This window comes from Lepidochelys kempii, chromosome 1, assembly GCF_965140285.1.
Source record: "Lepidochelys kempii isolate rLepKem1 chromosome 1, rLepKem1.hap1, whole genome shotgun sequence".
Taxonomy (NCBI): domain Eukaryota; kingdom Metazoa; phylum Chordata; order Testudines; family Cheloniidae; genus Lepidochelys; species Lepidochelys kempii.
The window spans coordinates 262,182,810-262,206,858 of NC_136380.1; the positions used below are offsets into that span (position 1 = coordinate 262,182,810).

Sequence of the window (24,049 nt, forward strand, 5' to 3'; positions counted from 1 at the left end):
CTTTCTGTATGCTCTTGGACAAGGCCCAGATCCTCAAAGATATTTTGGTAAAAACAGTGGCAGATAGGTACCTAAATACCTTTGAAGATCTGGGCCTTAGGCCTTGTCTACACTGCCACTGACAGCACTGAAACTTTCTTCGCTCAGGGGTGTGAAAATACAAGTTTTAGCGCTGTAAAGTGGCAGTGTAGATAGTGCTACAGCGCTGGGAGCTATTCCCCTCGTGGCGGGTTTTTTTTTGCAGCGCCGGGAGAGCTCTCTCCCAGCACTGGAGCTGCGACTACACAGCCACATTAAAGCATTGTTGCGGCTGTGTAGACATGCCCTAAGTCTCTCTGTGCTTCCAGGGGTGCTGGAACAATTTTTATACTGAGGGTGCAAAGCCATTGAACCAAAGTGTAAACCTGTATGTAGGATTCATACAAGGTTCATGTGCTTGGCAACATTCAGGGCACACCCGGAGTGTTGTATAGGAGCTGTGCACACACAGCTCCTCTCAAGGGCATGAACCTTGGAATCTCGCCCAGATGACATGAACCGTGGGAAGCCTCCCAGGACTGGGCTCAAGGCCCGAGAGCAAGGAATGCGGTAGATAGAAATTGGTAAATAAGAATGTTAAACAAAGCCAGTGTATTCCTTTTATCGGTTGGAGAATGTAATGCGCGCGGGGAGAGAAAGAATAAAGGAGAGGGTGGAAAGCTGACAGGCCCAGTCCGTTGGCAGACCAGCCTGTTTGCTTGCATAAAGCTTTGTGCTATCTTGTATTTGAACCGCAACACCTGTATATAATGGAAACCACTTCAAGCCAGGGGGTACGGTAGCACCCCTAGTTCTAGCACCTATCTGTGCCTCTGTTCGCCACCTGTAAAATGGCTCTTCCCTACCTCCCGGGAATGTTGTGAAAATAGGTACTGTCCCATTGTCTGGAGTGGCTTGTGACCACATGTGCCAACCTCAGAGCAGACTGCAAAGAAGCAGGGCAGAGACCCCAAACTGGTGGTATATGCCCAAGAGGACTATCTTGCCAATCAGGGAATTTGGACTTAGTGATAGTTGGTTGCTATCCACCAAAGATCACAAAATATTCAGGTTTTTCCCAGTCCCAAGAGACCAGTCACTTAACCCTGGCTCAATTTGTACCTTAGATCTCACACCAAAGATGCTTGCAGCCAATCCTATAATAAACTAAGGATTTATTAACGAAGAAAATAAATGAGAGTTATTACAAGGTTAAAGCAGGCAGACATATATACACAAATAAGTTATAGTCTATGGTTCCAAAGGTGAGAGTTGTTGTAGTCCGTCAGCTTTGAATGTCTTTTAGGGCTAACCCAGGTTGACCCTGGGGATTTCTGCTTCTGTTTCGTAACTTTGGCCCTGTGAGAGTCCAAACAGCATAAGAGATGAGACATTTTCTTGTCAGCTATTTTTACTTCCTTCTTCCAAGTTTCAACCTGATGGGACAAGTCCTTTTGCATCTAGCCTCTTCATAGCTGCAAGGGGGCAGTTAACAAAGTCTTTGTATTGTGATGTCACACGATGGCCCATTTAGTTTTGATAAGCCTTCTTGATGGGCAGGAGATGATCCCTCCTGACTGGGTTCATAGTTTCAAAGCAAACATTTTTTTTACAGTTACAAAGCAAAAACTTATATATTACCTTATAGTATGTGATAAAGATATTATAGGTGAGATGAATGCATGCAGCAACTTACAAGCATTTCATAAAGTCTAAACACCAAACACATTGTTATAGGTCCAATATCCATTTTAAGCATACTGACACACAGGTGAACAAGACTGGTTTCCACCAATGAATTTGTCAAAACTTGGCTGAGGCCTAAAGCCTTGGCAAGAGCTGGCACCTGGTCTGCCAGCAGCACAGATACGTTAAAGACTGTGAGATGCTCAGATATCACAATAATGGCAGCCTAATAGACGAACAGATATAATAGTGACAGCCACAGCCCCAAAGATCTTACAATCAAAGTGTATAAGATCAATAAGTGGATAAAACAAAGGGGAGCAGAAGGAAATGATGGGACTACATTGGTCCTCATGAAAGACAGTGGTCACAGGAGCCAGCTATTATATTATTTTATATTATAATAGGAGTCTACCTATTGTTACAGGTGCTTGTTAGGGGATGTGTGCTGCTAAGTGCAGGGATATGAAATATGTTGTACAATCCCCATTTCACAGCTCTGTCCTGTGTTCCAACGAATATTAAAGAAATCCACATTTATTTCAGGCTTTGCCTCATCATCCACTGGCACAATACAATGATGTCAGTCTGTGATATTTTATGGCACTTATCACAACCATATCGAAGAGCCAAACAACAGTTAAAATTTGCATGTAAAAAAGTTAGCAAGGTAAAGAAACAAATGCTTCCATGAAATTATGGTGTTCCACAGAAGAAATACAATGACGTGGCACCTCCCAAGGTAGACAAATGGGATGATTGGCTACCCAGGCAAAGTTTGTTTGTTGGCAGTCTCAGCAGAGAAGCTAAGGTTCAAGAGCTATAAAGACTTAACCCCTACCTAAAGCTGTCGCCTCCTTCTTATGACAAATGGACAGACTGGCAGGCGATATCTGTGAGATGCATGCACAGCCAGTGTCTTTATCATCCCTGTTCTGCAGATAAACAGAGGGCTGCAGTCTCCAGCTCTGTCAGTCAAGCACATTTAATCAGCTCTAGAATTATTTTGAAAAAAAGCCTCAGACCCTCCCTAGATATTTTTAATTAATGTCCCTGTGCCTCTGTGCAGTTTAAAAAAATAGTTTTCTCTCTGTGCCTCAGTTTCCCCATGTAAAATGGAAACAACCATACTTACTTTCCGAACTCACAAGAGGGGCGTGAGGATTAATTTCCTGATGTTTGTAAACACCTTTGAGATCCTAATATGGAAGGCTCTAGAGAAGTGCAAAGTCTTATTATTTATTAATAAATTACCCGGATACTGTAGAGATGATGGAAGCCACAGCAGTACCTGAGACAATAATATGATGTACACATTACATACAGGTTTCAGAGTAGCAGCCGTGTTAGTCTGTATTCTCTAAAAGAAAAGGAGAACTTGTGGCACCTTAGAGACTAACCAATTTATTTGAGCATGAGCTTTCGTGAGCTACAGCTCACTTCATCAGATGCATACATTAATTCAGAAAGGGCAGAAACAGACACTGAGTCTCACATAACACTGTGCTGTGCTTGTGGTATATCTGCTGTGACTGGATTCTGATTGTTTTGTTGACGGGGGAGAGAGGACTCAAGTCCCCTGCAGGGAACCGAGTACCCCAGTCTCTAGACTTGTATAGTTAGGGTTCTTGGGTTACATGACAGAGACCAGCTACATGAACAGTGTGGTAACTGGGGAGACCGCCTGTCTTGAAATTCACAGGGTCTGATTATCAGGGGTCTGTCTCACATCCTGTGAGTCTCCATCTTCTAACAATTAAACATGGTTAGGGAACTTTCTCTCTCCATGGCCTCACAACTATTAACAAGCGTGAACCACAAATTGTCCAGAGAAGATGGTTAAGGAGTGACGTGATTACAGTCTAAAAGTACCTACATTGGGAACAAATATTTGGTAATGGGCTCAGTCTAGCAGAGACAGGTATAACATGATCCAATGTCTGGAAGTTGAAGCTAGACACATTCAAACTGGAAATGAGGTATAAGTTTTTTTAACAATGAGGGTAATTGACCAGTGGAACAATTAACCCAAGGGTTGTGGTGGATTCTCCATTACTAGCAATTTTAAAATCAAGTTTGGATGTTTGTCTAAAAAATATGCTTTAGGAATTATTTTAGGGAAGATGTATGGCCTGTGTTATATAGAATCATCAGACTAGTAGATGATCACAATGGTCCCTTCTGGCCTTGGAATCTATGAATAAGTTTCTAAAGTTCAGATGCTTAATTAGACTGGAACCCTCACAAGGCCAGACCCCCTCTGGAGATTTCTGGCACTTCTCTAGCAGCCAAACATAGTTGGAGTGCTGGGCTTTGCCTCCTTGGGAACTCCTGGTGTAGAACCATCCTCTTTCTAACTTTCCCTCCTCGGCACACCCACTACGCTGGCCCTTCATATAGCTCTGTGCCAAGAGGGGAGCCCCCTCTATGCCAGGGGTATCCTTCAGAGCCGGCTCCACCCTCTACGTGGCCCCTTTATGGCAGTGGAGCATCATAAAAGAGCCACCATGCAGTGGGGAATTGGCCTTGTCTAGTATTCTTAGACAGCAGGATCAGGCAGCTCTGCAGTTAACCAGCAGGGGGTGGGGTTTTATGCAGCCGGGGCACAGCTGTGCGCATTCGAAAGCAAGACGAGAAAATGCCTTTTTAACGCCATTGAAATACACGGGAGTGGAAGGTGGGGAAAGGACCGTTGCTTTGTGACACCACCCCACTGGGTGGATCCACTCTAGGGACTGCCCCACCGACCTAGGGACAGTGCCTGTGGAGTCCCGGCTAGTCACTTTTCCCCTCTCTCCAGCTGAACTGGGTGCAAGTTTGCCTCATGGCTGCAGGACCAAACAACACGCACAGCAGGAGCCCGCCGTAAAACCGCAGCCGACTCTGGAGTTAGCGGGGACGGGGAGGCTCGAAGGACCGTCAGGGTTTTGTACCGGGGCGGCCCCGAGCGGCGGCCCCAACTCGTAACTTGGAGCGGGCCGAGCCGAGCCGAGCCGGGCGGGCAGGGGGACGGGCTTTGCCGGCGGCGGTGAGTAAGTAACACAGCGGGGCGGCCCGCAGGCCCGGGGCCACTGGCGCGGGGGGAGAGGGACAGCGAGCCGGCCAGAGCGGCCGTGCTGCTGCGATTCCTCCTCCCAAGCCAGCTGGGCGAGCGCAGGGGCGCTCCAGCAGCCAGCCGCCCCGGGGCGGGAGCGCGCCAGCCTGGGGCCAGTGGCCGGCGTGAAATGCCTCCGTTCAGTCCCCAAAGGGCGGGGGTTCCAGGAAAGGCCGGTGGGGAGGAGCACAGCGCCCCCCCCCCGTTAGGAGTAGAGGGAAACCTCCCCTCCCCCCCCCCCAACAGCTTGGGCTAATACAGCCCTTCCTGCTTCGATCAGGCGTAGTCACTGGCTGGGGGGATTGGCGTCACAATTGGCCCTAGTTGGGGGGCGTATACTCCCCCCCCCCCCCGCAATGCTGGCAGTCTCAGCAAAGAGCTCGAGGTCTGGGTGTCCTGGAATCTCCCAAACAGGAGGCCCTAGTACAGCAGGCTCCCAGGATGAAATCCACTGAAGTCCGTGACAAAACTCCTGCTGACTGCAGTGGTGCCAGGAGGGTTTCAGAATCTACTTCCTCTGCTGGACGGCATCGGACCTGTTGCTGCCTGACATTTTGATTAAAAAAACGAGAGTGGTGGGATTTAAGGTGGCCCACACTAAGTGGCTCACTGATAGGTCTCCAAATGCAAGTGTAGATGGGAAATCGTCATCAAGTGGGTGTGTTTCTAGTGGGGTCCCCCAGGGCTCAGTTCTGGGCTCTACACCAGGAGTTCTCAATCTTTTTCTTCCTGAGGGCCCCCCCCCCCCCCAACAAGCTATAAAAACTCCACGGCCCACCTGTGCCACCACAACTGCTTTTCTGCATATAAAAGTTCAGGACAGCATTAGGGGGTAGCCAGCAGGGCAATTCTTGGGGCCCTACGCTATGTTGCTTGGGCTTCAGCTTCAGCCCTGGATGGTGGGACTCGGGCTCAGGGTTGGGCTTTCTGCCCTGGGCCCCATAGAGTCTAATGCCAGCCCTTCTTGGCTGACCCCCTGAAACCTGCTTGTGGCCCTCTGGGGTACACTGGGCCCTTGGTTGAGAATTGCTGCCCTATGCTATTTAACACCTTTATCAATAACCTGGAAGAAAACATAAACTCATCACTGATAAAGTTTGCAGATGACCCAAAAATTCAGGAAGTAGCAAGTAACGAAGAGGACAGGGTAGAAGCAAATAATGAAGAGAACTAGATCGCTTGGTAAACTGGATGCAAGCAAACAATATGAATTTGATTACAGTTAAATGTACATATACAAGTAGGAACAAAGAGTATAGACCATAGAGGAAACAGTGACTCTGAAAAAGATTTGAGGGTGGCGATGGATAGTCAGCTGAACATGAGTTCCCAGTGTGACACTGTGGCCAAAAGAGTTAACGTGAGCCTGGGATACATAGAGAAGCAAATCTCAAGGAGGAGCAGAGAGGTTATTTTGCCTTTGTATTTGCCTTCGTATTCTGCTGGAATACTGTGCTCAGTTCTGGTGTCCACAATTCAAGAAGGATATTGGTAAATTGGAGAGGGGTTAGAGTAGAACCACAAGAATGAGCAAAGGATTAGAAAACAGGCCTTATAGTGACAGACTCAAAGAGCTCAATCTATTTAGTTTAAAAAGGAGAAGATTAAGGGGAGACTTAAGAACAAAAGAATGGTCATACTGGGTAAGATTAATAGTCCATCTAGCCCCGCATCCGACAGCAACTGGCGCCAGATGCGTCAGAGAGAATGAACAGAACAGAAGTAATTATCAAGTTATCCATCCCCTGTTCTCCAGTCTCACCTTCTGGCAGTTGGAAGCTTAGGGACACCCAGAGCATGAGGTTTTGACCCTAACCATTTTAACTAATAGCGATTGATAGACCTATCCTCCATGAACTTATCTAATTCTTTTTTGAACCCAGTTATACTTTTGGCCTTCACAACATCCTCTGGCAATGAGTTCCACGGGTTGACTGTGCATTATGTGAAGAAGTACTGCCTTTTGTTTCTTTCAAATCTGCTGCCTATTAATTTCATCAGGTGATCCCTGGTTCTTGTGTTACGTGAAGGGGTAAATAACACTCCCTTCTCCACACTATGCATGATTTTATAGACCTCAATCATATTGCCCCTCTTTTCCAAGATGAACAGTCCCAATCTTTGAAATCTTTCCTCATATGGGAAGCTGTTCCATATCCCTAATCATTCTTGTTGCCTTTCTCTGTACTTTTTCCAATTCTAATATATCTTTTTTGAGATAAGGTAACCAGAACTTCATGAATTATTTAGGATGTGGGAGTACCATGGATTTCTATAGTGGCATTATGATATATTCTGGATTATTATTCAACCCTTTCCTAATGGTTCCCAACATTCTGTTTGCTTTTTTGACTCCCACTGCACACTGAGTGGATGTTGTCAGAGAACTGTCCATGATGACTCCCAAGATCTCTTTCTTGAGTGGTAACAGCTAATTTAGATCCCATCATTTTGCGTGTATAGCTGGAATTATGTTTTCCGGTGTGCATTTCTTTGCATTTATCAACATTTAATTTTATCGGCCATTTTATTGCTCGGTCACCCAGTTTTGTGACATCCCTGTGTAACTTTTTGTGGTCTGCTTTGGACTTAACCATCTTCAGTAATTTTGTATCATCTGAAAAGTTGGCCACCCCACCATTTTCCAATTTATTTGTGAGTAAGTTAAATAGTACTGGTCCCACTGCTGATCCTTGAGGGATTCTGCTATTTACCTCTCTCCATTGTGAAAATTGACCATTTTCCCTACCCTTTGTTTCCTGTATTTTAACCAGTTACTGATGTATGAGAGGACCTTCCCTCTTATTCCATGACTGCTTATTTTGCTCAAGAGCCTTTGGTGTAGACCTTGTCCCAGGCTTTCTGAAAGTCCAAGTACACTGTCTCGACTGGATCACCTTTTCCACATGTTTGTTGACCCCTCCCTCCCCCCAAAGAATTGTAACATGCATGATTTCCCTTTTCAAAAACCGTGTTGACTCTTCCCCAACATATCATGTTCTTCTATATGTCTGATAATTCTGTTCTTTACTAGAGTTTCAACTGATTTGCCTGGTACTGAAGTTAGTCTTACCAGCCTGTAATTGCCAGGATTGCCACTGGAGCCTTTTAAAAAATTCATTGTTAACATGAGCTGTCTGGTACAGAAGCTGATTTAAGTGATAGGTTACATACCACAGTTAGTAGTTCTGCAATTTCCTATTTGAGTTCCTTCAGAACTCTTGGGTGAATACAATCTGGTCCTGGTGACTTATTACAGTTAATCAGTTTGTTCCAAAACCTCTTCTACTGACACCTCAATCTGGGACAGTTCTTCAGATTTGTCACATAAAAAGAATGGCTCAGGTGTGGGAATCTCTCTCTCATTTTCTATAGTGAAGACTGATGCAAAGAATTCATTTAGCTTCTCCTTTAGCATGGTGATTGTCCAGTGACCCCACTGATTGTTTGGCAGGCTTCCTGATTCTGATGTACTTAAAAAAAAAAAATGGTGTTAGTTTTCGTGTCTTTTGCTAGTTGCTCTTCATATTCTTTTTGAATCACGGACTTGATTACAGTGTAAAAGTATCTACATGGGGAACAAATAATTAATAAGGAGCTCTTCAATCTAACAGAAAAAAATATAACATGATGCCTTGGCTGGAAGTTGAAGATAGACACATTCAGACTGGAAATAAGGTGTACATTTTTAATAGTGAGAGTAATTAATCATTGGAATAATTTACCAAGGTGGAATCTCCATTGGTGACCATTTTAAAGTCACAGTTGGATGTTTTTTACTAAAAGATCTGCTCTAGGAATTATTTTGGGAAGTTTTTTGGCCTGTGTTATACAGGAGTCCGATCACAATTGTCGCTTGTGGCCTCAGAATCTATGAACCCCTGCACTGGAAATCCAGTGCTTTTTGCCAGCACTAAATTAACTTAAAAATTCTAATTAGCTAGAACTGTGTTTACACCTGACGGTTTTCTCCTTGTTAAGGTGCCTAACCCCACAGTGGTGTCTGAATAACAGATTTGTGACATTACAGTTGTCGTTATAGCTACAGATTGCATAGTGGCACAAACTCTGGATCTAAGCTGTGATGCAGAGTGGTAGCAGGAAAAGGTCTCATTCTGGCTCTAAATCTTCAACAGCAGCAGGGGAAATTAGAAATGAACTGCTTTTAGGAGAAAGGATGGTCGCTGGCCTCAAGTTACTTTGTGAAAATCTCTCCTTGAAAGGCTCCTAGAAAAGAGGCAGGAAAAGTGGGAAATGTATGCATCAGAGAGGAATGTACAGTGACCTCCGAGTGCAGTGTGGGTGCTTGAGGGAAGTGGGCATTCGGGGCACGGGCAGTGCATGTGATGGTTTGTGTGTTTGGAAGTGCGGAGCCGAACACACTGGTTTGTTGTAGGGTGGCTATGGGGCGTTGGACACTCTATGCAGGTTTGTTAGTGAACGAATGCTCATGAGTGCTGGGGCTTTGCACACCGAGGGCTCTGAGTGAGTATAGGAATTCCTTGTGGTTCTGTGTTGTAGGAATGATTGTGCGCATGGCAGCTGCATGCCATGATCTCTTGTTTCAGCGGCATGAGGGCTTGGGTAGTAGGCGGTGGTTTGTGTCATGCTGTCTGGAGTGGCAGGGCAGACTATCAAAAACAGGATAGATAGCCCAAACTGGGGGTAGGTTCTATAATTAGCTTTCACCAAGCCAGTGACGAATGTGAACCCCTGGATCACTGTAACAGTCTGACCATGGAGTCACAGATGACAGTTCCCTTAGATTCTCAGGTTTATCTTGCCATCCAGGGAAGCTGGACTTAGTGATAAATGGTCACTTACACCAGGGGTTCTCAACCCTTTTCTTTCTGAACCCTCCCCTCCTCCCCCCCAACATGCTAGAAAAACTCCACTGCCCACCTGTGCCACAAAAACTGTTTTTCTGCATATAAAAGTGAGGGCCTACATTAGGGTGTAGCAAGCAGGGAAATTGCCCATAGCCCCACACCGAAGCCGCCCAGGCTTCGCCTTCGGCCCGGGTGGCAGGGCTCGGGGCAGCGTAGCTTTGGCTTTCTTCCTGGACCCCAGAGAGTCTAATGCCGGCCCTGCTTGGCAGACCCCCAGAAACATGCTCGGGGCCTTCCAGGAGGCCTCGGACCCCTGGTTGAGAACTGCTGAGTTACACCAAAAATCACAAAATGTTCAGGTTGCTCCCATTCCCAAGAGACGAGTCACCTACCCCAGATCACCTGGTACCCTAGACAAAGTTTAGTACAGGATTGGCTGCAGGCATTGCCTATCTAAAGGTTTATAAACTAGGAAAAAGAAACGAGAGAGTTATTTATAGGTTAAAGCAAGCAAACGTGCACATAAATTTGTTGCAATCTAAATCCTAAGAGTGACAGAGTTGTAGAGATCTGTCAATTCAAAATGTCTTTCAGGACAGATCCACCCAGGGGTAGACCCTGGGATCTCTGGCTTCAGTTTAGTGTCTCTGGCCTTGTGAGAGTTCAAAAAGAAAAGAGATGGAACATTTTTCCCGTGACTTTATTTTATTTCCTTCATTCAGCCTCCAAGACCGTAAAAGACAAGCTTTCTTGCTCAAAGCATTTCCAAGGCGCAATAGGGCCATTCACCAGTTCTTTCTATTGCAATGTTCCTTGATGGCCCACCTGATGTTGATGGTTCTTCTGGACGGGTGGGGGGAAACACTCTTCCCATCTCAGTTCACAAGTTTAGAGCAAACATTTTCAAAGTTACAAAGCAAAACGTACACATTTCCTTACAGCCTGGAATAGAGACATTACAGATAAGATTAATGCGTGCAGCAATTTACATACATTCTATACAGTCTAAACACTAAATACGTTCTTCGTGGACTGATACCTAATTTGAGCAACACTAAGGACTTGTCTTCAGTTACAGCGCTGCACTGGTGCAGCTGTGCCACTATAACACTTGGTGAAGACACTATCTATGCTGACGGCTTCTCCTGTTGGCGTAGGTACTCAGAGAGGTGGTAGCTATGGCAGTGGAAGAAGCCCTCCCATCAACACAGTGCTGTCAACATTAGGGATTAGGTCGGTATAACTATGTCACTCAGGGGTGTGAATTTTCCACACTGCTGAGCAACATAGTTATACAGACCGAAGTTTGTAGTGTAGACCAGAACTAACAGACCGAAATGAACTGGTCTGGTCTCCAGCCATGAGTTTGTCAGTTCTTAGCTAATGGCTGCAGCCTTGGCAAGAGCTGGCACCTAGCCTGCCAGCATCACAATTTGTTACCGTAGGATCATTTGGAACAACTAGGCTGAAGGCTGTGTAGTTGTGTCGGTCCAGGGTGTTAGAGAGACAAGGTGGGTGAGGTAATGTCTTTTATTGGACCAACTTCTGTTGGTGAGAGAGACAAGCTTCTCTGTGCAAGCTCAAAAGCTTGTGTCTCTCACCAACAGAAGGGTGTCCAATAAAAGACATTACCTCACCCACCTTGTCTCTTTAATAGGTTGAAGGCATTCGTTTGTGGGGCTGTTGCGTGCGCTAGCCCGGTTATTGTAGAGTCCTCAGAAGTGAGCACTAGTTTGCTGTTGGGTCATTTTGTGGGCTGTTCTGCAAGAGCTGGTAGCTGGGTTGCATGTGCTGATTGGTTGTCATTAAGGCTGTAGGTTCTGTATTTCTATCTTGGGTACTTACGTGCCCCCCCCCCCCCCCATTACTGTAGTACTGGAGCACTTCGCAATCTTTTAATGTGTGGTTTTTAGACATTAGGTTTGATGCATGAATTCTTGTGCTATATGGTGGATGAATTTGGACCAATTTTTAGAGATCGCAGTCCAGTCATGGCATCTTTAGTATCCTCTGAAACATTGTCCCTTTTTAAAGCTTGTCAGTATCTTTGCTCTATGTTGGAGCTCTGAGCACATGTATCTGCAGCCTCCTTCAAACAAAGCTCTGATTTTTCTTTATAGAATCTTTAAAAGTTGTGGGCTTTGGCTACAGGCTGGCGACCACCCACACAGAGAGCCTAGTTCTGAGGCCCTTGAAGTCAACGTGATGTGCACCATCATTGATTATTTTCATTGTTAATCTTGTTTTAAGAACAGAGGACCTGATTCTTTGTTGTTGTTCACTGGCATCAAACCAGTGTACCTCAACTAACATTAATAGACAGGCACAAAACTAATAGGCCAGATCCTCAGCTGGTATACACTGGTATAGCTCCATTGACTTTGATGGAGTTATGATCGTTTATACCAGCTGAGAATCTGGCCTAATGTATTTACTTTGCTGTTCATTTATTGTACATTTATTTTCCCTTTTGTGCATGGAAATTCTCCCTCTCCCCCCTTCCTTTTACATTTTCACTTCTCTGGGAAGAGAGTATTGAAACCACAAATCTTCCCTTTCTGTGTCTCCACAGTTGCATTTGGAATCATGGGCTTAGAAAACTGGCTGATCCTGCTAGCCACCTAGAGGTAACCACATCCTTTATGTGAACAAGATGATTGTTCTTTTTGTGTCTGTAACAGCAAAAAGGTGCCAGGCCATTTGCAGACAAATAAAAACAAAGTCCCTGCACAATATGGGATTTTTCCTCTATGGCTCAGCCTCCTGTATAAATGCCTCTCTGCTGTTGGGAATGGAGACCCTTGAAGAGTTAAGGGTGTTGATTTGTGAATGGTCAGGGGTTGAAGAAAATGCAGAGAGATTCTAGTGCCTGTATTATGAGCAAGAGTGGGGATATACTCTAAGGAGGTCCCTTGTACAAAATCCAAGAGCAGGAGTAAATGCTGAATTCGGTGAAGGGGTATCACCAGCGTTTATTTCCAGTGTTCTCAGATATATAGTAGGTGACATGGAGGGCTTCAGGACATTGTGGGAGGGTAGTGGAGACTTTTTGTGTGTTAATGTATTCCAGTGGCACCCACGATTTATGTGCTCTCTGAACACCCTAAACCAGGGCCTGATTGCCAGCTCACTTACACTGGTCAATGGAATCACTTCCAACTGAAGTGAGAGGAGAAATGGGCCCTGTGTCCCTGCCAGAAGAGCACAGCCTAGGGAGGACCACTTTGGAATATTGGGGGTGGGGGAGGGGTATTTTATAGTCTAATTGACAGGGCAGGAATGTAGGAGGAGGGGAATCCTGAATGCTGATTGGGTGGAGGTGAAGATCATGGTTTATAATCCAGTTCATCCCTCTTGTTTTGTGCATTTCTTTGTCCTAAATTTTAGCTGGAGAACACATGCCAGCAGGCTGGAAAAGTAAAAGGATCGTTCTCATAACATTGTTATGTATGATCCACTGTATACTGTGTGTTGGATTGCACAGTACAGGGTGCAGATGGTAAACGGAAATGCTTCTGTAAACAAAAAAAAGCTGTTCAGAATCCAGAATCTATTTCCAGCCTCGAGAATTAGGTTGCATGTATATATTTCAAAGGAAAACAGTTTAAAATCCATTCTTCTGTCAGCTACTGGCAGTATTGGGCCACACAAGGCTGGATTGGGCTCCAGTTCAGTGTTTCTATCTAGACTGGAACGCCCTTTCCACCCAATGGCTGAATGTCTGAGCTTGGCAGGCGCTGACAGTGTGGTTCAGGTAATCTTGTTGAACGTGTGCTCAGCCCTGTCATTAGTGTGAACTCTGCTCAGGTTCATTCTGTTGACTTTATGATGGGGAATATATATTTGAGTGATGTGACCTTGTGTTTCAGTTCCAAGGTGCCCTGGTCTCTGTCTTCAGTACTTTCCCCTCTGACTGGACGTGGGGAACAGAAGGATGGAGCACTGTGGACCCTTGTCAAAGAGGCAGCCTGTTCAGGGCCAGTGAACTGCAGTCTGACCATCATAGCTGGTAAGGTATGGTATCTCCTTGCCCCCATTCCCGATCCTGTCCACGTTCTGGGCAAGCTAGGCTTCTGCATAGAAGGAAGGGGACTGGACTGAGGGCTGCTGCTGGTCTTGTAGGTGACAAGTGGGAGGGCAGGGAAAGCATTTGCTGCAGAGGGGAGGTAACAGACATTGCTCAGTTTGAAAGATGCCTTCTGTTTATCCTGTCCCATAATACTAGAGTAAGAGAGCATTTGGCGGCATTAAGAGACAACTGATGTAAAAGGAATAAAGGGAAAACACCTCTTAAGTGACACACAATTAATCTGTGGAATTCACTGCTGCATGATATTGAAGTAAATAGTGAAATTCACAAAAATTTAAAGAAGTAATAATTTATTTGAATAAAACAGAATAAGAGGCCACAAATCTTCAGCTGGTGTAAACTGACTTCAGAGGAGTTGTGCTTTTTTTATGTTAGTTGATGATCTGGCCCAACATCTGCAATGACACTTAGATTAAACATTGTACAATAGACCTCAAGATGATCATTTGCTGGAATCAGGATGAAGTTTCTCCCCATGGTCTAGTACTGCTTTGTAAGGTGCAGTGTTGGGGGTTTACACCTTCCTCTTCAATATTAATTAGTGGCTGCTACCTGAGAAGATTGGACAGTGCACTAACTGGCTTAATAGTCTGTTCCAAAGCAGGAGTTGTGTTAAGGAAAGGTTAGCATATGTGACTTGTGACGGGGCAAGGCCAGATGGCTATAGAAAAGTAGTGGGAGATAGATATATCTAGCTCCAGGCTAAACAAATCCCTGGTACCAGGTTAAGTGAAATGGGCTGCTCCAGGTCAATGAAGACACCTGGGGCCAATTAAGAACTTTCCAGAAGGCAGGGAGAATGCTAGATTGATTGGGACACCTGAAGCCAATCAGGGGCTGGCTGAAACTAGTTAAAAACCTCCCAGTCAGTCAGGTGGGTGTGCATGTCAGGAGCTGTGGGAGGAAGTTGCGCTGTTGGAGAGGCTGAGTAGTACACACCATATCAGGCACAAGGAAGGAGGCCCTGAGGTAAGGGTGAAGTGGAGCTTGAGGAAGTGAGGGCTGCTGTGGGGGAAGTAGCCCAGGGAATTGTACATGTCATGTTTCTAAAAGGTCAGCTACCATAGCTGATACTATTAGGGTCCCTGGGCTGGAGCCCGGAGTAGAGGGTGGGTCCGGACTTCCTGCCCCCTCCTTTGCCCCCTGATTAATCACTGAGACTGGGAGACAACAGAAACTGTGCAAGGAAGGATAACTTCTCCTCACCTCCCTTGCTGGCTTATGATGAAAATGGCTCAGTAGACTGTGACCCTTGTCTCTAGAGAAAGAAGGGTTACGGGGAGGGTTACAGTGAGCCTCTGAGGCTAGCGAAATCTGCCAGGAAACACTGGACCCATGGAGGCAAGGACAGAGCTTTGTCACAACTGGTGTCAGGAGTGGGACTTCGTTCACAGCGTGGCGGAAGACAGAAGTTTTGAAAAGGAAAAAGTGCACTGGGGTTTTGGATTTTTTTTTTTGTTTTGGTTTTTGTTTGTTTGCTGTGTACCACAATGGAGGAGGTGGTAAGAGCCATGGCAGCCCAGCAGGAGGCCACCCGGGTTCAGGCAATGGCACAACAGGAGTCTATGCGGCTACAGCAGGAAACCAATCAATTATTGATGAGCCAGGCAACCCAAGAGCGTGCCCTCTTGAGAGACGTGGTGGACCAGCTGAAGATCCTCACCACCCAGGCCCGGGGGTCTGACGGGACGCAAACCCTGAGGGCCACTGGTTATCTGCCAAAGATGACATCAGGAGGTGACGTAGAGGCATATCTCCTCTCATTCGAAAGGACTGCTCAGCGTGAGGCATGGCCCCAGGAGCAGTGGGCCAGTATTCTCGCCCCTTTTTTGTGTGGAGAGGCCTAGAAGGCCAACTTTGACTTGTCTGCCACGGATTCCACTGACTATGCCCATCTGAAGGCAGAGATCCTAGCACAATCAGGGGTAACGGCAGCGGTAAGGGCCCAGAGGTTCCATGAATGGAAATACCAGGAGAACAAACCCCCGAGGTCCCAGCTATTCAACCTCATACACCTCACATGGAAGTGGTTACAGTCCGAGGTGTGCAGGCTGGAGGAGATTTTGGAGACCCTGGTCATGGACCATTACATGTGGGGACTGCCGCCAGATCTCCGCAAATGGGTAGGCCAGAACGATCCGTCCACGTCCGATGAGATGATCACACTGGTAGAAAGACGGATGACAGCCAGGGAACTGACCCAACTACCCAAGGAAGGCCTCTTTCGAAGCAAGCACCCGACCCCAACCCTGGAATGTTGGGGAGTCCTAGGTGGAAGAAGGGGGGGAGGTCGAAAACCAGCGGGGACCCCAGAAGGAAGGGATTGGCCTGAGTGGGGGGTACCCCAGGACTAAACCCCCTAACCCCTGGGATAGGGGAATGATTACAAGCAATTATAGATGTTATGCATGTGGGGAGTGGGGACACATAGCAGCACAGTGTCACAGCACCGAGGAGCCTATGCAATGTAACTTGGGGGATTGGGAGGTCCCATGCTCCCTTATCCACCTCACAGGGGTCACATTAGCCCCGCATAATTGGCCAGTGAGGATAAATGGAGCAGAGACTACAGCGCTTGTGGACTCTGGGAGTGCTATCACCCTCATATCGGGTAAGCTGGTAAAAAATAGTCAGCTGCTACAAGCCAAACACGTAGCAGTGACGTGCATGCATGGGGCCGTGAGCCATTACCCCACCATCCCAGTGGAGATAGAGGTTCAGGGAAACCTCATTGAGGTGACCGTGGGCGTAGTTCCTAAACTCCTATATCCTGTAGTCATTGGGAGTGACTATCCAGGGTTTGATAATTTACTCTCCCCGGAGAGGCTGGAGGGAGGTGGGGACCCTGAGGACAGCGACTCGTCACTGGGGGAATGTCAACCCCCAATGTTCGCTGAGATTTCTCAGGATCTGTTCTCCCTCCCCCGAAAGACCCAGAAGACAAAAAAAGAGAGGAAGGCCGTGAAGGCCTTGGGAACCCAGATCCTGACCCAGGGCCAGAAGACCTCCCTAGTAGGCAGATGGATGCGAGCAGCCAACAGAGAAACTTCCACCACAGAAGGTGAGCCAGAAGCTGCCCCCAGCCATGACGGCGGTGAGCCGTTGGAAGAAGCAGAAGCCGGCCCCTGGGAGTTTGGGCAGGTTAGTCCCGGGAGAGAGACTTTTGGGTGGGACCAGGCGGAGGACCCCAGATATGATAACGCCAGGAAAGAGGTGGCCGAGATAGATGGATGGGAAGGTCCGGGGTCCCAGACCTTACTTTATAGTGAAGAAAGATCTCCTGTGCCACGTGGTGCAAATGCAGGAGCAAGAGATACAACAACTTCTGGTGCCACGTGCCACGAAAACATCAAAAAGCCATATTGAGTCTCGCCCACAGTCACCTGTTTGGAGCACACCTAGGGGTAGAGAAAACCCAGGCACGGATCCTGCGGAGGTTCTTCTGGCCAGGAGTACATGAAGATGTCCGGCGATACTGCACCTCTTGTCTGGAGTGTCAGTTACATAACCCTCGCCCACACTTGCGGGCTCCTTTGATACCTCTTCCAATAATAGAGGTTCCTTTCGAACAGATAGCCATGGATCTGGTAGGGCCCCTAGAGAAGACAGCTCGGGGCCACCAATATGTGCTTGTTGTACTGGACTATGCAACCCGGTACCCGGAAGCTGTTCCCCTGCGCAACACAGCTTCCAAGACAATAGCTAAGGAGCTAGTACAGATCTTTGCCCGGGTTGGGCTACCCAAGGAGATATTGACTGATTAAGGGACACCTTTCATGTCCAAGTTGATGAAAGATCTCTGTTCATTGCTCCATGTACAAGCCCTACAGACCTCTGTATACCACCCGCAAACAGATGGCCTTGTGGAAAGGTTCAATAGGACCCTCAAGGCCATGATCCGGAAAGTGGTGAGCCAGGATTGGAAAGACTGGGATACCCTATTGCCTTACCTCATGTTTACCATCCGGGAGGTTCCGCAAGCCTCCACAGGTTTCTCTCCATTCGAACTACTATATGGGCGCCACCCTCGGGGCATATTGGATATAGCCAGAGAAGCCTGGGAAGAGGAGCCAAATCCCAGAAGGAACATAGTTGAGCGTGTACTGCAGATGAGAGATCGGATAGCCTGAGTTACACCCATTGTACGGGAACACTTGGAGAGAGCACAGGAGACCCAACAAACCCATTATAACCACCAAGCGAAGCTTTGACGGTTCCAACCAGGGGACCGGGTGATGGTACTGGTGACCACAGCAGAAAGTAAACTGTTGGCCCAGTGGCAGGGACCCTACGAAATAATCGAAGCCATGGGAGAGGTGAACTATAAGGTGCGGCAGCCAGTCTGCCGGAAATCGGAGCAAATTTACCACATCAATCTTCTAAAACCTTGGCATGATTGAGAGGCATGCTTAGTCATGCAGGAGACCCTTCCCGAGGAGGATAACTTACACGAGCAAGTGAGGAGATCATCTGACTTGACGCCGATCCAAAAGATCGAGGCAGCCGACATGATTAATCGCAACAGAGATATGTTCTCTACAAAACCAGGGTGGACGACTGAGACCTATCACCATATCCACACGGTCCCCGGAGCTAAGGTAACACTGAGACCCTACCGAATCCCAGCAGCCAAAAGAGAAGAAATCAAGGCTGAAGTAAAGAAAATGTTAGAATTAGGGGTTATTAAAGAATCATACAGTCAGTGGTCCAGTTCAATTGTTCTAGTCCCTAAACCTGACGGTACCATGAGATTCTGTAATGGCTTTCGCCGACTGAATGAAATATCCCAGTTTGATGCATACCCCATACCATGCATCGACGAACTGGTTGACTGACTGGGTAGTGCCTGATTCTTGACTACACTGGATCTGATAAAAGGGTACTGGCAGATTCCTCTGACCAAAGAAGCTAAAGAAAAGACAGCATTGTCCACCTCGGATGGGCTATTCCAGTACACCGTCCTCCCTTTTGGGCTACATGGGGCCCCAGCCACATTCCAGTGCCTCGTGAATAAGCTGCTGCCCCCCCATACTAGTTATGCTGCTGCATACCTAGATGATGTCATCATCCATACGCCAGACTGGGGAACCCACTTGGAGAAAGTTGAGGCAGTACTGCGCACCTTAAGGCGGGCTGGCCTCACTGCTAATCCCTCTAAATGTGCCATAGGGCTAGCAGAGGCTAGGTACCTGGGATATATTGTGGGAAGGGGCATAGTGAAGCCCCAAACAAATAAGCTAGAGGCAATTCAAAACTGGCCCCGGCTGACCCAAAAGAAGCAGGTCCGTGCGTTCCTAAGCGTGGTAGGCTACTACCGACGGTTTATTCCCCACTTCACCACTAGGGCAAGTTCCCTAACGGACCTGGTGAAGGCCCGAGGTCCAGACATTGTAAAGTGGACCGACGCAGCAGAGGGGGCATTTACAGACCTTCGGACGGCCCTCTGTAATGACCCCATACTCATAGCCCCGGACTTCAATAGGGAATTTATTTTACAAACAGACGCTTCCGAGGTGGGGTTGGGAGCAGTTCTGTCGCAAATGGTGGGAGAAGAGGAACACCCGATCCTCTACCTAAGCAGAAAGCTTCTCCCAAGAGAACAGAAATACGCAGTAGTTGAGAGAGAATGCCTAGCTGTCAAATGGGCTATGGAGACACTGCGTTATTACCTCTTAGGCTGGCAATTTACTCTTGTGATGGACAATGCACCCCTCCAGTGGATGCAGCGGAATAAGGAAAAGAATGCAAGGGTCACCAGGTGGTTCTTATCCCTCCAACCATTCCAGTTCCGCATACGGCACAGGGCTGGATGCCACCATGGCAACGCTGATGATCTGTCACGAGCATACTGCCTGGCGTCCCAAGTTGCCCAACTCTATGGTGTTGAGAAAGGGGGGGGGGGGGGAAGATATGTGACGGGGCAAGGCCAGATGGCTATAGAAAAGTAGTGGGAGATGGATATATTAGCTCCAGGCTAAACAAATCCCTGGTACCAGGTTAAGTGAAATGGAAGCTGCTCCAGGTTAATTAAGTCACCTGGGGCCAATTAAGAACTTTCCAGAAGGCAGGGAGAATGCTAGGTTGATTGGGACACCTGAAGCCAATCAGGGGCTGGCTGAAACAAGTTAAAAGCCTCCCAGTCAGTCAGGTGGGTGTGCATGTCAGGAGCTGTGGGAGGAAGTTGCGCTGTTGGAGAAGCTGAGTAGTACACACCATATCAGGCACAAGGAAGGAGGCCCTGAGGTAAGGGTGAAGTGGAGCTTGAGGAAGTGAGGGCTGCTGTGGGGGAAGTAGCCCAGGGAATTGTACATGTCATGTTTCTAAAAGGTCAGCTACCATAGCTGATACTATTAGGGTCCCTGGGCTGGAGCCCGGAGTAGAGGGTGGGTCCGGACTTCCTGCCCCCTCCTTTGCCCCCTGATTAATCACTGAGACTGGGAGACAACAGAAACTGTGCAAGGAAGGATAACTTCTCCTCACCTCCCTTGCTGGCTTATGATGAAAATGGCTCAGTAGACTGTGACCCTTGTCTCTAGAGAAAGAAGGGTTACGTGGAGGGTCACAGTGAGCCTCTGAGGCTAGCGAAATCTGCCAGGAAACACTGGACCCACGGAGGCAAGGACAGAGCTTTGTCACAGACTCCATTTTGGTCTGGGGCCTACCGTTGTCTAAAAGCAAGCACATCATGCACCAGGAGGAGTGTTACTTAGATACTGCATTCCTGTGAAAACCCCCCCTTGTCTCCAGCCTGTCTCGACTCCCGGTTTCTGTTCTTTGTCTGTTCCTAACTCCCTGCCTCCTGGCCTTGTGATGTGGGCCTCCCATCCTGATGAGAAAGGTTACTGATGCATTGCTTTAGGACCATGTTGTGTAGTTGAAGTAATAGTTTAGCACGGGGAATATACCTAGCAGGGATAGGTGGTAAATAAGGAAAGGGTTTGTCTATTGGCTAAGGTTTCCGATGCACGAGGGCAACGTGCTTTGCTAAAAGGTATATAATCTTTGTATAACGTGCATTCGGGGTCCCCTTCTGACTAGCAGCACCAGTGTAATAAACTTAATATCTTTGGGAACTCAACAGTTGTGGACTTTGTTCCTGTGCCTCAGCCTAGACTCAAACTGTACATGACCTATTAGGTATAATTCGCAACAGTTCTTGGCGACCACGAAGGGACTCTAGGCTTGCCCCAATGAGCGAGACCGCACTCCTCCTCTCGGACAGCTTCAGCCGGCATAGGGTGAGTTCACCTTTGAGAACTCCAAGGAACGGGAGTTTGGGCCGTCGCTTAGGCGATAAGGTGGCACATTGGGAGTTCTTTTGGTTGCCCTAGGATGGGCTCTGGGCAGAGTGTGAGCAGGGGAACCCCTTTGGCTGAGATTCTTGAGAATTGGAAAAATATATCTGGCACCCATGGGTTAGGTAAAAGGAGAGCTGTAATTTTGTGTAAAGTCATGTGGCCAGCGCTGACTATTCAGACGCCCTTTGGATGGCCACCCGACAGAACTTTTGGACAGGATGAATTAACCTGCCTTAGACAACAGCTGGAGGACAAATATCCAGCTCAAATGGATTATTGGTATGTATGGGATAATTGGGCATATGCCCGAGGTAAGGGGTGCCCCTCGACTTTGGGCTCTGGTACCAGATCTAAGGTTTGTATGCCGCTTATGGGTTCCGCTCCACCCTATGCTGCCTTCCTGCCTCCGTCTCTCCCTTCTACTCCTCACCCTGGCCCCACTCCTCTCCCCGCTGCCGCTCTGTATCCCTCTTTAACCCTGCCTTCTGTGGCACTTCAGGCGCCCCTGATACAGCCGCCCATTATAACACACGGGCTGGACGGCGGGGAGTAAGTGGCTATGGTCACGGTTCATCGCCTTTTCGGCCCTAGGGATCTAATCACCTGGCAGTCGCAGATGCTGAGGTTGTGCGACGATCTGGAACGGGTTCTGCAGACTATCCGATCTGTCTTTACGGCCTTTAACACTAACTGGGCGGACGTTGAGGCCATTTTGCAGACTCTATTTACCCTGGATGAAAGATATTCCATCTTAGATGCCAACCGCCGTTGGGCCGGGGGGCCCAGGGGAGGGCCTGGCTGGCCAGACACAGATCCTGGGTGGGATGTCAACGTGGAGGGGGGTAAGGCCACCCTCTCAGCAGCTCGGGAGGGGCTTCTGGAAAGCATCCGCAGGGCAGGTAGTAAGACTGCGAATTGGTCCAAAATTGGAGAGTGCCAGCAAGACTTAAATGAGCATCCATCTGCCTTTTTGGCCCACTTGTTTAAGCAAGTTAGGATGTACGGGGGAGGGGTGGAGCCAGAAGCCGAGGTTAGCCGCACGATGATGGTCTCTTACTTTGTCGATCAAGCGGTGCTGGACATAAAGAAGTATTTCACTAAACATGTTCCTGACTGGCCAGGGAAACCCCTAAGCAAAGTAGTTCTCCTGGCCACTTTTGTGTTTAATGGTAGGGACGAGGAAAAAGCTAAGGAAAAACGTAAGCAAAAGAAGGGGGAAGTAAGTATGTTGGTAGCCGCATTGCAGGTTCCCTTGGGGAATCAGCACTGGCAGGGACATGGGAATACAAGGGGGAGGGGACGCGGGACAGGACGAGGAGGAGGCTGGGGCGGGACAAGGAACGGCAACTGTAATTATTGTAAGCAACCGGGGCACTGGAAGAGGGAATGCCCCCTGCTTCCACGAGGGGCTCCTTTGCAGGATCAGCTGGAGACCGGTTCTTCCTTTCCCCCTAACGCTCCCCAGGACTTTGCTAATCCCCAGTGACTAGAGGTGGAGATTTTGGGAACGTTGGGAGAGTTGGAATGGGATTTCAGGTTACAGTCGCAAATTTATCTAAAAGTTGGGGAACAGCTTGTGCCTTTTTTAGTAGATACCGGTGCCACCCTCTCCACTTTAACTTTTGTTCTGGGCTCTCTTTCCGATACCAAAGTTTGGATGCAGGGTATAAAGGGCAATCCGTGCCCGGCTCCCCTATCCTACCCTGTCCCTGTTGAGCTTGGTTCTTTAAAATTGTCACATAGATTTGTTGTAATGCCAGAGGGCCCCGCGAACCTTCTCGGGCGGGATGTGCTGAGCAAACTGGGGGCACACATATATTGGGCCCCCGAGGGGCTCCGCATGTCCGTCCCGGACTCAGCTGTTGCTTCTCTTATGTCATCGGCTACCCCTGTTCCTGACGTCCCCTCTGAATTGTCCAGTGTTCCACACAGTTTGTGGAGCACGAATTCTACCGATGTAGGCCTTCTTAAATCAGCCATTCCAGTTAGTCTGGAAACAAGGGACAGACTGCCTCCCTCCGTAAACAATACCCCTCGCCGAGGGAGGCGGAAGAAGGCATTTCACTTCTTATTGACAGCTATTTGACTCAGGGGGTTCTAGTTCCCTGCAGTTCGCCCTGTAATACTCCCATTCTTCCTGTAAGGAAGCCTAAACCGGTACCGGACGGGCGTCCAGTCTATCGGTTTGTTCAGGATCTATGGGCTATAAATGGTTATGTTATAGCCCCCCATCCAGTTGTCCCTGATCCGAGCACTATTCTAACACTGATTCCTCAGTCAGCCACTTGTTTTACTGTCGTAGATTTGTGTGCAGCATTTTTCAGTATCCCTTTGCACCCCGATTCTAATATTTGTTCGCATTCACCTGGAAGGGCCAGCAGCTAACGTGGACACGTCTTCCCCAGGGGCTCTCAGGCTCCCCCACTATTTTTTCCCGGATTCTCACCGAGGATTTAAAAGATTTTGTCTTGCCTAGTTTGTCTGTCCTAGTTCAATTTGTGGATGATTTGTTAATTGCTGCCTCTGATTATAATGCATGTTTAATTGACTCTGTTGTTTTGCTTACTGCCCTAGCCAATAAGGGTCATCGTGCATCTCCATCCAAATTGCAGCTGTGCAAAGATCAGGTAATTTATTTAGGTTTTGTGATTCGGCCTGGAGAGTGTTTACTCTCCCCTGATAGGGTGCAGGCAATCCAGGATTGCCTGTGCCTGACTACGAAAAAGCAGTTGTGGGCTTTCCTGGGGCTGCGGGGTTCTGCCTACCCTGGATAGTGGCCTTCGGGGAATTGGTGAAACCATTAGTCCAGGCCACCACAACATTGACCCCCGATCCTGTCTCCTGGACCCCGGAAATGGAAGCCACTATTGAATCCACCAAGAAGGCTCTGATCTCTGTGCCCACCTTGGGACTCCCGGATTACGGTAAACCATTTTTCCTCTTCAGCCACGAGCAGCGGGGAGTGGCCAGTGGTGTCCTATTGCAGTACCTAGGGGATCACCCACGCTCCATAGCTTACTATTCTGTACAATTG

The 24,049-nt window shown here is 47.9% G+C and overlaps 1 protein-coding gene across 15 annotated transcripts in view; it reads left to right on the top strand.

The window, feature by feature from the left end:
- Positions 1 to 4,276: 4,276 nt before the first annotated feature.
- PHETA2 (PH domain containing endocytic trafficking adaptor 2) overlaps positions 4,277 to 24,049 on the top strand; it is a 33,038-nt gene continuing 13,265 nt past the window's right edge. For 2 of the 15 annotated variants that reach the window (XR_012156670.2, XM_073327249.2), the window contains exons 1-3: positions 4,288 to 4,732; positions 12,200 to 12,254; positions 13,497 to 13,641. Coding sequence is in view for 5 of the 15 variants with exons in the window: in XM_078851097.1 (XP_078707223.1) it covers positions 21,575 to 22,501 (927 nt within the window). In the remaining 10 variants the exon portion in view is untranslated. Of the gene's footprint in view, positions 4,737 to 12,199; positions 12,255 to 13,496; positions 13,642 to 20,854; positions 23,643 to 24,049 lie in introns of those variants that run through there. The other 13 variants (XR_013635180.1, XM_073327248.2, XM_078851097.1 and 10 more) reach the window with 12 other exon arrangements.